Source organism: Haplochromis burtoni, unplaced genomic scaffold, assembly GCF_018398535.1.
Source record: "Haplochromis burtoni strain Fernald_Lab_line unplaced genomic scaffold, NCSU_Asbu1 Contig_108, whole genome shotgun sequence".
NCBI lineage: Eukaryota > Metazoa > Chordata > Actinopteri > Cichliformes > Cichlidae > Haplochromis > Haplochromis burtoni.
The window spans coordinates 549,828-563,015 of record NW_024582469.1 but is presented as its reverse complement, the minus strand read 5'-3'; the positions used below and the strand labels follow the sequence as shown (position 1 = coordinate 563,015).

The 13,188-nt window shown below is 40.3% G+C and overlaps 1 protein-coding gene across 2 annotated transcripts; it reads right to left on the bottom strand.

Annotated features, from left to right (window-relative positions):
* Positions 1–56: 56 nt before the first annotated feature.
* On the bottom strand, positions 57–13,175 carry tdrd1 (tudor domain containing 1). 2 transcript variants are annotated; one of them, XM_005928165.3, is made up of 26 exons: positions 13,064–13,175; positions 10,734–10,901; positions 10,559–10,596; positions 10,119–10,179; positions 9,818–9,932; positions 9,600–9,666; positions 9,387–9,467; positions 9,105–9,284; positions 8,861–9,004; positions 8,613–8,778; positions 8,439–8,522; positions 8,173–8,349; positions 7,976–8,083; positions 5,712–5,882; positions 5,205–5,447; positions 4,770–4,892; positions 4,109–4,216; positions 3,711–3,878; positions 3,136–3,480; positions 2,940–3,056; positions 2,691–2,816; positions 1,736–1,903; positions 1,246–1,650; positions 979–1,044; positions 814–857; positions 57–659 (listed from the first exon to the last, which is right to left on the bottom strand). In XM_005928165.3, exons 1-26 carry the CDS (start codon positions 13,086–13,088, stop codon positions 570–572), a joined length of 3,588 nt encoding a protein of 1,195 aa, XP_005928227.1. In that variant the 5' UTR covers positions 13,089–13,175; the 3' UTR covers positions 57–569. The 2 variants fall into 2 exon arrangements, with proteins under 2 accessions (XP_005928227.1, XP_005928228.1); XM_005928166.2 differs by lacking the exon at positions 13,064–13,175 and adding an exon at positions 11,161–11,450.
* Positions 13,176–13,188: the final 13 nt, after the last annotated feature.

The window sequence follows — 13,188 nt, the reverse complement described above, 5'->3', positions numbered from 1 at the left end:
GGCTTAGATAGTTTTACATCCTGGTACCACTTAAGACACATGAAACTACAGAGGCATTAAAGTTAAACTTTTTCCCTTTGGTTTACTGTATAGAAAGCTTTAGTAATCCATCAGCTTAAAAGAACACAAACATCGCTGTATTGTCTTTTTTCCACAAAGTTTTACATAAAACTCAAACATGTCAAAACAGAAGTGAGTCAGTGTGAACATCTCACCTCAACAGGTTATTACAACTCAATAAAGGAACAGATGGCAGCACAGCATGGGCCACAACACTTAAAGAAGACACACAAAGATAAAGAGAGCTGAACATCTCTTGTTGCTGAATTTTGGCATTTTTTTCCAGAGGAAAAGCAAACAAAAAAAAAAACTTCAGCTTAACCAAAAATTAAAAACATAAGAAAAAGAGGCACATAGAGTAGAATCTCACAGATAAGGGAACAAAATTAAAAGGTACAAAGAAATACGGAGAAAGCAAACACAAGCTGGTTGGCAGCTTCTGGAGACCAGATTCAGTTTGGGAGAAACAATCTGGGAAAGAACAACAACCTTGATTTCAAAAACAGGATTCAACAATGTTGTTTATCATATTTCTTCTGTCCAACAAACATTTGGATCAGCGAAAGCTGCAGCTTCATCAGCTCTTCCAGCTCATCGATCTGTGGAAGAGAAAAGCAAATAAAGCAGTCACTCGTTTGCATTTAATTTTAGAGAAAAATATAAAAACATTTTGTAGTATTAACAAAAGCATTTATAAAATAGTGCCATTTAAGATCTTTTAATGTTAATCAAAACTGTGAGATCAACTCTGACCTTGGCCTGCAGGCTCAGACAGCAGCAGCCTGAGGTCTGAAGGGCTAGGATTTGAATGAGAGCGGAAAGAGAATCAGAGCACAGCAAAACGGCATGTCCAAAGAAATCCAAACACTTGTCAGTTCAGGTGAAAACGATTCAGTTTCTAATCTAAAACATACACACCATCACTGTTGGAAGTATTTTGGATTGGTGGCTTTATTTGCTCAGTAATCTCCTTCACTGGTTCTTCTGAAGAACAAAAAACAATGACCCAGTCCTGTTATCAATTAAATACTTGATGCACATCTTTTTACCAACCTAAATATACTTGAGCAAAGTAAAATACGGCACTTAAAAAATCTCACATTATTTTGGATACGTTTTGTCAGTTCTCTTTACACTAAAAAGAAACCAGTAACTTAATCCTACAATCACAATCTTATTACGAACCACAGGCCAATGCTGCAGAAATATTCATCTTCTCTTCCGGATGCTGGGATGTTGCATCCACAGTATTTGCCAGCACTGTGGTGCTCACTGGCTCTTTTTGGATTTCGGGTACCGATTTGGGCTTAGAGCCGTCTGGTGCGGCTGCAGTGTTGACAGATGTGCTGCTGCCAGTTTTGTCAGTCTTCTGGGTCGAGGTTGTGCAAGGGTTACTTCTCCTCTGGGCATGTAATGCTTCTGAGATCATGTCAGTGATGTTTCCCCCGCCCTTCTCAGCGGGCAGAGTGAGTGAGAGCACGTTAGCAGAGCCATCAAAGTGCTGGACCGTGGCGAGGACCCCATCCAAGACCGCGTTTTGAAATATCAGCTGCACTTCCTGAGGCCACTCTGCTGGAAAGTTCTCCTTACCTATCAATAAACATAAGGCAGTGCGACACGAGTCAGTAAACTAGCAAAGCCCAGAAAATGACAAAGAATACTTGTGCTGCCTTACCAGCAAGAGTGCAGCGAGTGATCTGAAAGGGAAGCTCCAGCAGGTTGCTGGGGATGGGCAAGATCCGGGAGTATGGCACCTTCTCACTGTTGCCATAGTCTGCATAGAGGACACTCACCTCTTTCTCACCAACTTCTAGGATTACTGCACGGTACCAGTTATTGTCAGCTGGAAAAAAAGAAGTCTAAGTCTATATTTTGTTTTGTAGTCACAGGAATTCCAACATAATTTAGAAAGAAAAATTGTCAAACTACTCAGCATTGAATGAAATATTACATTTATCCTCATGGGACTAACATATAGAACTCCTCTGACCTTACAAGCACTAAAAGCTCAATGAAAACAGACCTGCTGTAAGCTGGACTGTGGAATGTAACCCCAGCTAAAGCCTACTCCGTGTATACTGTGTTTAAAGCCACACACACACACACACAGTGTAATTATACCTACTAGAAGACATGAAATTACCAGCTTAGCTCTGTAAGAGCAAGAATTTCAGGTGGGGTTTCCAGAGCAGACCGCCAGCAATGAAAACTGGATGTACACTAACAGGATTAGTGTAACAGCGATTCTGTCCTCACTTGATTTTTTCTTGTTACCATGTTTGTATTATTTATTAAATGAAAATTAGTAAACAACATTTCCTCAAAGCATTATGAGATGTGAAAATTAGTCTCCCTCAATCAAGCAAGGCGAAATATTTAAAATGAGATTATCTGTGAATATCTCATTCAGGACTAGCCTTCAAGTTCCATCCAACAACTTTTGTGAGAACCCATTTGCCCCCTTGTGGCTAGAAACAGTTACTGCATTGCCTGCGAACGGTGAACTAGTGCTGCTCTCTGTGTGTATAGCAGGGTTACAGTGACCTAAAAATCAAAACTAGGTGAGGAAGAAAAACCTAACCGAAATTAAACAAAAACAAAAAACCCTGGCACATTTGAAAGAACCCCACCTGAGAACTGAGCACAACAAGCAGCCCCAGGAGTTGGTTTGCCCTTTACAGCTGTGGACAAGGTGGCCTGGCTGTTGCAGTAGACAGCCAGCTCCACCATCACCTCCTGAAGCTTTTGTTGGTCCACTACAGAAATAAATCAATAAATAAACAAACAAACACAAGCATAGAGAGCAATTAGATAAGACACAGCAACGTCTATGTTATGTACATGCATTTTATAAGACAGTAGAAGACAACTGTTTCAACCTCGAGCAGGACCCAGCAGATAAAAGATGGAAGGATTAATGATGCCCGCAAAATAAGGCTGAAAGGCATCACTGAGCGGCAGCTCCACAGTCTTCCACTCCACTGGAAAAGATGGCACTGAAACCAGAATGCAACATTATAAATAAGCCTCCTAAATCACCACCAGCATCTTGAGGACTTCCTCTCTTTGGCTGACCTTCTGTGGACACTGCAGTCCATCCTTCAGCTGGTATCTCTTTGAAATTAACTTCTGTCTGACTGGAGACTTGAGTTTCTAAGGGATCTTGCTCATTTGTCTTCACGCTTTGTTTGGTTGCAGAGCCTGTTGTTCCATGCGTTTCTCTGGCAATCTCTCCAGGAACTTTAGCTAGTTGCTCAGAAATTAAGGCAGCTGCCACATTTACTCCTCTGCTTTCCAGCTCCACACCGTAGCCCTGTTCAGTGACAGAGAGGACACGTGCAGAGAGCTGCTCACCATACACCTGAGTCTGGAACCACAGCACAGCTTCACTGCTCCACTCTGATCCAAGAGGCTCCACGCCTAAAAATCAAACACACACCACTCAGTATAGTCTACCCTTTAAACTTTTGTATTTTTTTAATTCAAACGTGAACAAACTTCCATCTGGCTTTCACACAGTTCCAAAGCTATAATGCAGTCTCTCCATGAATGTGCCAAAATATATGACAATTTCTCACATTTCAAATATGCTTCATATTGTGAAACAGAGCTCTCAACCACACACACACACACACACACACACACACAACCTGTGAGCCAGCAGCGAACTGCCTGGAAGGGTAGAGTCAGTAGCTGGGCTGTAATGGATCGAAGGTGGCCCTTTTCAACTGTCAAGCTGTAGCCATAGTCCACAAAGTTCACAGCTACCTTGTCATCAGACAGCCCCGTCACCATAGCCCGACACCACGCTCCATCCCCTGGGGAACAAACAGCACATCATGTCCCATAAATGCCCCAAACACAAAGAAAGACAAGATTCATCATGAGTGGATTTAGATCACAGTGTGGGGGGGGGGGGGGGGAAGCAGCTATAATAAAAACCCCAGAACATTTAACTGACAATAAAGTGTGGTTTGTGTCATGTTTTAGCAATCGGCTGCTGAGCTGATGACATTTATAAAGTCAGTGGTACAGCAGATGGTCTCACCAGGTAACAGGGCACAACAGGGCTCTCCCACCTTGGGCTCGAAAGGTGACGCATCAGCCTCACAATGCTGCTTTAACTGAGCCCCCAGCTCTTTCAGGCGCTGGTGGTCTGACAAACACACAGATAACACATGCATGCATCAATAAATGAATCCTCTGACTCATGCTGTTACTCTCTTCATACTGGATATTTATAGCTTAATTACTGGCATTTTATTTGCAGTATTGTTCTGCATTTTTGCTTGCTTGTAAACACCATGTTGGGGTTGCCCACCTCATCATATTGTTTGTTCTGCTTACAAAGACAAAAGACCCAGACTACCATCCACTCTCTTCTGCTGTGGTCTCATTAAAAGTATCCTTAATTTTCTTTTCACTTCTGTTTTTATTTCCTTGATATAAAATATCATCTGAATGTTTTTTCACTAAATAAAACAAGCCTTTGCTAACATTTATCCTTACACTGGTGGTGCTAATGCAACTGTACATTTTTACAATATATGGAAAATATTGCAGAATAATTACATGACTGAAAATCTGATAGATTTGCTGCCTTTAAAAATCTAAAAATAACTAGTTATTAACGAAAAGTCTCTGTATATTTGCCGAGACAATGCTGCTATGGGTAAAAATGGCGGCTATTTAGGCTGAAGAAACAATACCTGTAGGACTGTCAATGCGGCAGTAAAACGCTGCTGGGTTCTCAGCCACGACAGTGACTAACAGTGCCACCGCCTGGCTGTTGCAAGGAAGCTCAGTACAAGACCAAACCAGAGGCTCACATGCTGGGAGAAACAAGGAAGCCACATCACATATACACTTAATCAAGTTATAAAGTACTTTGCTTATTCATGTCTAACTTATCCACAAGCAAGTGGTGACTATGGCAGGTAAATTTATGACCACAAGAAGAAAATCCATGTCAATGTCACAGGCCTCTGCCAAAAAGGAATATTTGCTTCAGGTTTTCAGTTCTACATCATCATCATTTCCCCCAAGATGCATCAAATGAATCCAAATTAATATCCCCATTTAAAAAAAAAACCACCAAACAAACTAAAAACCCAATAAAACCATTACTTTCAGATGCATCATACCTTGGGCCTCTGCAGTAACCACCGTCTCATTATCAGTAGTAACAGCACAAGGTGCAGCGTAACCTGCGGATATCAGCAATTCAGCTATATTGGCCTGTGGATCGCTGGACTCATCAATCATGGTCACCAATGCCTTGCCCCCATGTGCACCCTGGATTTCAATGTGCAGTATTCGGTTTGACACTCTTCGCTGCAGAGCCAAAAGGCAGTCCTCCGGCCAGCTCTCCCCAACAGGCTGAACCCCTGGAATGGAAACACCGCCCCCAAAAACAACAGAGAGACACACTAATCATGCGTTTCTGTATGATTTTCTCATTTAAAAAAAGACAACACCAAAGAAATGTAGTGTTTTTAAGTCAAAGTATACAAGTAACTTTAAGTAAAAAATAGGACAAGTGAAAAAAATTAAATGACATTTGGCATAAAACTGAGCTCTCTCACATTCACAGCTTAACACGCTTAAGAATTGCTAAGCACTCAAAATCTACTGCATAGTGGAAGAAATACCTGCTAGACCACATGGAATAGCCTGCATGGGAAGGCGTAAGAGTGAGGAAGCGATGGGTCTAAGGTGGCCTAACCCGACCTCCTCAGAGTTGCCAAAATCAAGGTACCCCACACAGACACGTTCCTCTGATGAATAAGCCAGAATCTTAGCCCTGTACCATTGCTTGTCCTCTGGAGAGAAAACACGAAGAGCCAGAAAGTACATTTATTACACCATTTTAAAAAACACACCATCTCTGAATTAGCTTGTTAAACACATTTCAGGCACAGGACACTTTGAAATCAAATAATGATAAAAGTAGAGCTGGGCAATATGAGATTTTTTCATATCACGATATGTTTTTTTCATTTCAGGCGATAACGATATCTATCACGATATAAGCCAAATAACTATATTTGTAAGATTTAAATGTGCCGTTGCTCACAAGTAAAATGTGAAATAATCAGCAGCTTGTTTTTATTTAAATATTTATTTCCCATAATAAGTTCAACAGGGTAGATGTACTTAAGGAACATGAGACTTTTTCAGATAAATAAAGGCAAATATTGCAAACTACACAAAAGGCAGCCGCTAAAGCGTTTAAGTTTCAAAATAGAACAAACGAAACAGACTAAATTGTCAATTCCACTTAGAAACAAAATATTAATTCTAAAAATAAATCTTAGTTTGTTTTACAGAAGAACAGACAAAACTGACTAACTTTTGTCAATATCAAATAAACTGAGAACTAAAAGGAAATTCTCAATCTCTCCTTGTTGTATAGCTGAGCTTTTCAAACAGTTTTAACAGTTACTTTAGTCTGACAAAAGCCGAATGACGAATTAGCGCTTCCAGTCAGAGACTGAGGCTACGTCCACACGTACACGGGTATTTTTGAAAACGGAGATTTTCCGTTTTCGTTTTAAAAAATAATCCCGTCCACACATAAAGGCAGAAATGAAGGAAAACGCTGCTATGAACATGCCAAAGCAGCAGGTGGCGCTAGATTCCTAACCGTGCAGAAATGTTGGCCAATCAGAAGTCTAGAAGCCTCGGTGGGAAAAAGTAAACAAAGCTGGGGCATAGAAGCAGAACCGAGTCGTATGTGTGGAGGGACAGTAACTGTGTGTATATGTAAGCATTTAAACACTGCAGAGAGTAGAGTAACAGTATTGTAGAAATTCATTTCACCGAAACAATAACGTGGCGCACAGTGTGACGTCAAAAAATGCGCACACCTTTGACGCTGCGTTTTCTCCGTTTTTCTAGTCCACACGTAAATGCAAAAACGGAGTTTTCAAAAATCTTCGTTTTCAGTGACCAAAAACGCCGTTTACGTGTGGACGAAAGGTGCAAACGCATAGAAAAATCTGCGTTTTCAAAAATACCCGGGTACGTGTGGACGTAGCGCATGCACCAGTTTATTGTATTTCCAGACTTGCTTTCGGCACAATTTACAGTGCACGCTACTCTGTTTTTTGTCAGACTTGAAATAGCCGAAATACCTTCACACTACGGAACTTCTATGGCTCTTCCGTTCGACAATCTCTCCGGCATTGGAACCATCATCTGTTTTCTCTTCGGTCACGCTCGGTTGATTTTTCTAGTCGGCACACTCATTTCCTCCATTACTCCATTACCCGCTGGCTGCTTCCCAAACAAACACAAGTGCAGCTTGGCACTTGTGCTGTATGTAACAAGTCACGCGACGTAACGCTGCGGCTGTGATTGGTTTGGCTCTGCGTTACGTAATTTGGATTGGCTGTTCTTTTTTTTTTTTTTTTTTTTTTATTAAGAGGACAAGAGCGGCGAGGTCTATCGCGATAGTTTAATTTTTCTATCGAGAAAAAGTTATATCGCGATACATATCGTTATCGTTCTAATTTTTCAAATACAAATATTTAACTCCACAGCATTCAGTAGCTCCAAATCATGTTGTGTAAAAACAAGTCAAACACTAGGACTGACAGAAATTGAAACCTCGAACCACTGAGGGGATCAATTTGACCCCATCCCACAACAACATCACCAAAGATGAAGATCAATCGATGAAAAAAAACAAACAAACAAACACAAAAACAACAACAACAAAATACTCAATTACTAGAATAATCAACAGCTGTAGCCCTAATGATTAGGTTTTACTTTAACAGGGTTTAAAAAGACCCCTCTGACGATTCTAGTGTTCACTACAATACTGCTGTACAGCTTACAACAGTTTTCATAGCCAGCTATAGCGTCCTACTCCCATTGTAAAACATTAATAGGTACTAAAATGTTATACCTGAGAACTGGGCACAGCACACTGTGGTGGGAGCTGGTCTAAAGTTCTGTGGGGTTGCAACCTGAGAGCAGTGTTCCCTCAGCTTTAACTGCAAATCCTGAATCAGTCCTGCAAACCAAAGTCTCAGCACAGGTTAAAGGTATATAAAAAGGTTGAGTGATTTAAGTTGCATTAATAGTTCAGCAACAGCTTCTCACCAGCGTTCTCCACCTTTTGCACGATAAGTTCAGTGGGTGACTGGAAGTGGGTGACCACAACAGAGAGCTGATCACCCACTGCTTGTGTTATTGGCTCTGGTGGTTGTGCCCAGGTATTGTCATCTTTTCCATCAGAGAGGCACCGGAAATTTTCCAAAGATGCGCTCATCATGGCATCTGGGGAAGAAAAAGAAAAAAATGGTTACAAAAACACATTTTAAATGTTACAAATTGCACTGACTGAGGATGTTGTATATGAATCTTACTGATATCTTGCTCAGTTGGCACGATGTTAACTGGCTCTTTATCTGCATAGCCGTGTTCAAGGAGGAACGTGTTCAACTGTTTTCCTAAAAGAAAGAGACCGGGCGAGAGCTGGGCTTAAACATTTTAACTTCAGTAGATCCTTTAAATGTGCATCTCTGTTTTATATAAGTCACCCATGGAAAGCAGAATATCCACAGCATGAATGCGACCGTCTTCTACAGTTTCCACCAGCCTAACTGTGACAATCTTCCCAGCCAGCAGCTGTCTCACAGCAATGCAGCACTCGCCTGACCAGCTCCCCGCCACCGGCACAACCCCTGTGATACGACACTCCATTGCCTGCAAATAAAAGAGCCAAGGACCAAATTTAAAATGCCAGCATGTCACAGGGAATGTATTAACTGTGCAAATATGCACCCACACATGGGCAAAAAGGCTTGATGTCAGCCGTCAGGGCTCTGATCCTATCCACAGGGACATTTTCTTCATTGCCAAAGTCAATGTAAAGGACGTTAGCCATCTTATGGTCAGGAGCCAAAGTCTGTACAAGGCCTCGGTACCACTTCTAGACACACACACAAAAAGGGGGCCCCAAGTCAAAACACAGCCAATGTAAATATTACAAATAGCAACCTGAGGACTTGCTTAAGAAGGCCTCGGCTCACCATATCACAGGAAAACTGAACCGCGCAAATCTCTCCAACACAGGGTACATGTGTTGTCACTGAGGAGCTGCAGTATGTTTTCTGAAGCTCTGTACTGATGCTCTGCAAAGATTCCAGCAACTCAGGGCTTTGAGGGACAAGGAAAAACCTGCTGGGGCTGTAGAACTCTACAACACATGCCTAAAAACAGCAACAACTCAAATCACTCATTCTGGTATTTAATAACACACAAAAAAATCTGCTTTTACTTTTGAAGCTTGAGGCAAACTGGATACATTTTACCTGGATGTCTGTTCCCTTGATGACTTTAGTTACATGCAAGTCCTTAAAATAAACCCTCTGGAGGCTAGACGATTCACCGTGCTTCAATATACAAATTTAAAAAAAATAATAACACAGATTACTTTCTTTAACTTAGTTTTGATTTCAAATTGTGCAAATGTGAAGCTTTCAACTTTTACTTGCATTAGCATATCAGTGAAGTATTGCAATTACCTTCAGCTCCCCCAGGCTGGCTCTGTCTTCTTTAGCTGGCACAGCCGCTGCTTCCACTGGTTTCCCTCTTTAGATTAAGATAAACAAACAACTTCACATTATTTATTGGGCATTCCATCTAATTTCATCCTATGCTGGTAAAACAATAAATGGATATTTAAGCATTCATTAATATTAACAACTGTCAGCCAGTAGCACAATGTGTTGCCCAAGCTTACTTTACAGGCTCTGGATCAAGGGCTTTGCACACATGTCTGTGGGTCTTCCAGTCTTCTGTCTGACAAGCCACTGAGCAGTAAGGCACCTTCTTACAACGCTTGCATCGAAAATTGCCTGTGAATGAACAGTTATTTTAGACTTTACTAAAATGCTTACATAAGAACAACAGCGCTGAAATGAAAGTGCAAATCACTAAAGATAACCAAAAAACAAAAACAAATTAAGAGCCTCTGGCTTAAAAAACAAAACAAAAACATGCTGCCAAATAAACACAATGCCACATTTAAACTGTCATATTACCTTGGTGACCACAGTAGTTGCAGAAATGCACAGTCAGAGATGGCTGACCAGATCCCAACAACTGTAAGGGGAAACAAAAATAGTACTGACTTTTATTTCTATTCAACAGTCTTCTACTTCTTTTGGAAACTCCTTTTAGAGCAGATCATCTGTCTCACTCTAACCCTCAATAGCTTCCTCCTTCGTCACACCAACCCTCTGCATGTTCTCCTTCAGTGCATCCTAACTTCCTCTGAGGTCTTCCTCTTTCTCCTGCCTTACACCTCCAAAATTATCCTGAGTCCAATATATCCACTATCCCTCCTCTGCCCATGCCATCTCAACCATGGCTCTCTAACTTTGTCTCCAAAGTGCTCAATCTGAGCACTCTCTTTGATATACTTATTTCTAATCAACCCCACACATATCTAGCAAACGACAAAACCATCAACAATACATACTCCAGATTTATCCCTGTTCACTGATGAATTTATGGGACCTGCAAAATAAAAGGAAGAAAAAAAACGAGCAAATTATTTTTACAGAATTATCAGATTCCTTCATTTTTAGTTTTATCGGTGAATAACAGCATAACTGCACATTTTGGAGGGTTTTTTGTTTTGTTTGTTTTTTTACCGTCCCCAATGGCGCCTGATGGGAGGCGCACGGCTGGAGCGCTGGGCATGGTGAGGTGTCTTGGAAGAGGTAATGTACCGCAAACACCCGCTGGGATCGACGAAGGTTTCCTCAAAGGCAGGTTTGGTCGAACCACATTTGTCGAAAATGAGCGGTTCATTTCAGTACCTTTCAGTGTTATATAACAAATGACTGTATCAAGACATTATACTTAACTTATATCTGCACTTTAGCATTCTTAGCTAGCTAAAGGTTACTAAAGCTACGAGTCAAGGTCACATAATAATGCATTAGCAAACTATTTTTAAAAAATCACGTTAAACGAATAAAAACCGCCAGCAACACATCTGAAGAGCATTATTCTGTCAAATAATCCAATAAACGTAACGTTTTAGTGTACTTGTACACCGCAGACTCAATGCCATACCTTGCACGTGTTGTTTGACCAGAAAGGGGAAAAAGTTGTGCTCATGCGCAGTAGCATCAGTGTCGCACAGGTCACAATGTTCACGAGCCCAAATCAAGTTTAGTTAACAATTACTGAAGCCGATATGTTGGCATATTATTGAGAGGTTAGGAGGAAACATAGGAAAAGTAACTGGACTGAATAGCAAAAGATCAATAAAGTAAAACCTCTGGAAAATCTCTCAAGAAAATTTGAGAAAGTACCCCAAACCGGTTGCAGCCTGAGCCTGGTTCTAATGGAGTTTTTTTTCCTGTTAAATTGAGTTTTTCCTTCTCACTGTCCCCAAAGTGCTTGCTTATAGGCCATCATTTCATTGTTGGGGTTTTCTCTGTTTTCATTGTGGGTGCCCTGAGGAAGCTGTTGTTGTAATTTAGTGCTATATAAATAAAACTGAATTGAATTGAAAAGAACTGAAAGAGTTGAAGTTTGGTTGTGTGGCTTAGTGCTGAGAAAAGCACTAAAGATGAGATGTTTTATTTGAGGATGTTGGTGGAGCCGTATAGAGAAAGTCAATAGCAGTTGAACTGTCTTTGTGGATCTAGACAAAGCAGAGGAACTGTTGTTGTTTCCAGTAACTTCTTGTTTCCAGTGGTGATGGACAGGCTGACAGATGAGGTCAGAATTCAACTTGCCAACCATTATAAACAATTACAATACAAATAATTACAATACAAGCAATTACATTATCAAATATTGTCTAAGCCATACTTGCTGAGTACCAGGAGTAGCACATTGTTTAGTACTTCATTACATCAGTGCAAGTCATTTGTTTAAAAGCAGTGTGCCCAGTGTTTGTTTTCATTTTCAATTTATTTTATTTTTTTTACATTTTATCTTTTACTTTTTAAAAACTATCTACATTAAAGACTAATCTAAAGCCATCGTCTGTGTATCTTTACATTTCCTTAAGATGCTTTGCCAGTAAAAAGTGTCATTCTTGTGTCATAAAGCCTATTTTACTTTAAGCACGAGAAAACCTTCTATGTGCCGTCAAAGCTAATTTAAAATGGACTGACGCAAAATAAAAAACTGTCCTGCCATCAGACAAATCAAAATTTGAAATTCTTTTTGGAAAACATGTTCTTGGCTAAATCAGTACTCAGTTCAAAAGCATGCATCTCTGATGGTATGGGGGTACTTAAGTGCCTATGGATTTGGTAGTTTGTACATGTGGAAAGGCACCATGAGTTTTGAAATATATTTATATATATATAGCTTTTAGAACAACATATGCTCATCCATTTTTCAGGGCTTTATATGTTTTAACACAACAACACTAGACTTTATATTCCAACCATTATAACAGCATGGCTTCATAGTAGAAGAGTGCAGGTACTGAAGTGGCCTGCCTCCAGTCCAGGTCTTTCACCAGCTGAAAACAGTATCATGAAAGGAGTGAAATGAAAATGTACAACAAAGATGACAGACAGACACAAATCGTACAGCATTCATCTCCCATAAGTCCAATAATTGATCCCCCTAGTTAACGAATGTTTATGGGCTCTTGTTAAAAGACTCACTTGTTAACTCAGTTCTATAATCAGTACTACAGATGTGATTATGAATAATCATTCTTAGAGAACCAGATTTATTTATTGATGCCATCAAATTCAAAATCACCTTTTTATTCCTTTAAAAAGGTACATTTTTAAGATTTGAACATTTAATATATGTTGATTGTTCTACTGTGAATAAAATATGGGTTTATGAGCTCTGCAAATCACTGCACTCGGTTTTTATTTACATTTTATACACCATCCCAACATCTTCAGAACTGGGGTTTTACTGTGCTCATATGCGCTCTTTCTGAATATGTAACATATTATTAATTCTTCCAGAAAATAAACGTGGGTGTTGTAGATACCTGTAGTCAGGGCTGGGCTGTCCATAGGCTGGAGCCTATCCTGTATTTACGTCAGACAAACGTCATTTCTCACTGGGCTGTCATTGGTTTATATCGTCTCATCGGTTCTCTTGCAGTGGCCATAT

What these genes read in the sequence shown, in the direction of transcription:
- tdrd1 (XM_005928165.3), bottom strand. Translation starts at nt 13,088, where the DNA reads ATGGACAGCCCAGCCCTGACTACAG. An exon ending in ATCAGGCGCCATTGGGGACG is followed by an intron (nt 10,597 to 10,733) that starts GTAAAAAAACAA and finishes TTTATTTTGCAG; the next exon opens with GTCCCATAAATTCATCAGTG. An exon ending in TCTGCTGGGTCCTGCTCGAG is followed by an intron (nt 2,817 to 2,939) that starts GTTGAAACAGTT and finishes TTATTTCTGTAG; the next exon opens with TGGACCAACAAAAGCTTCAG.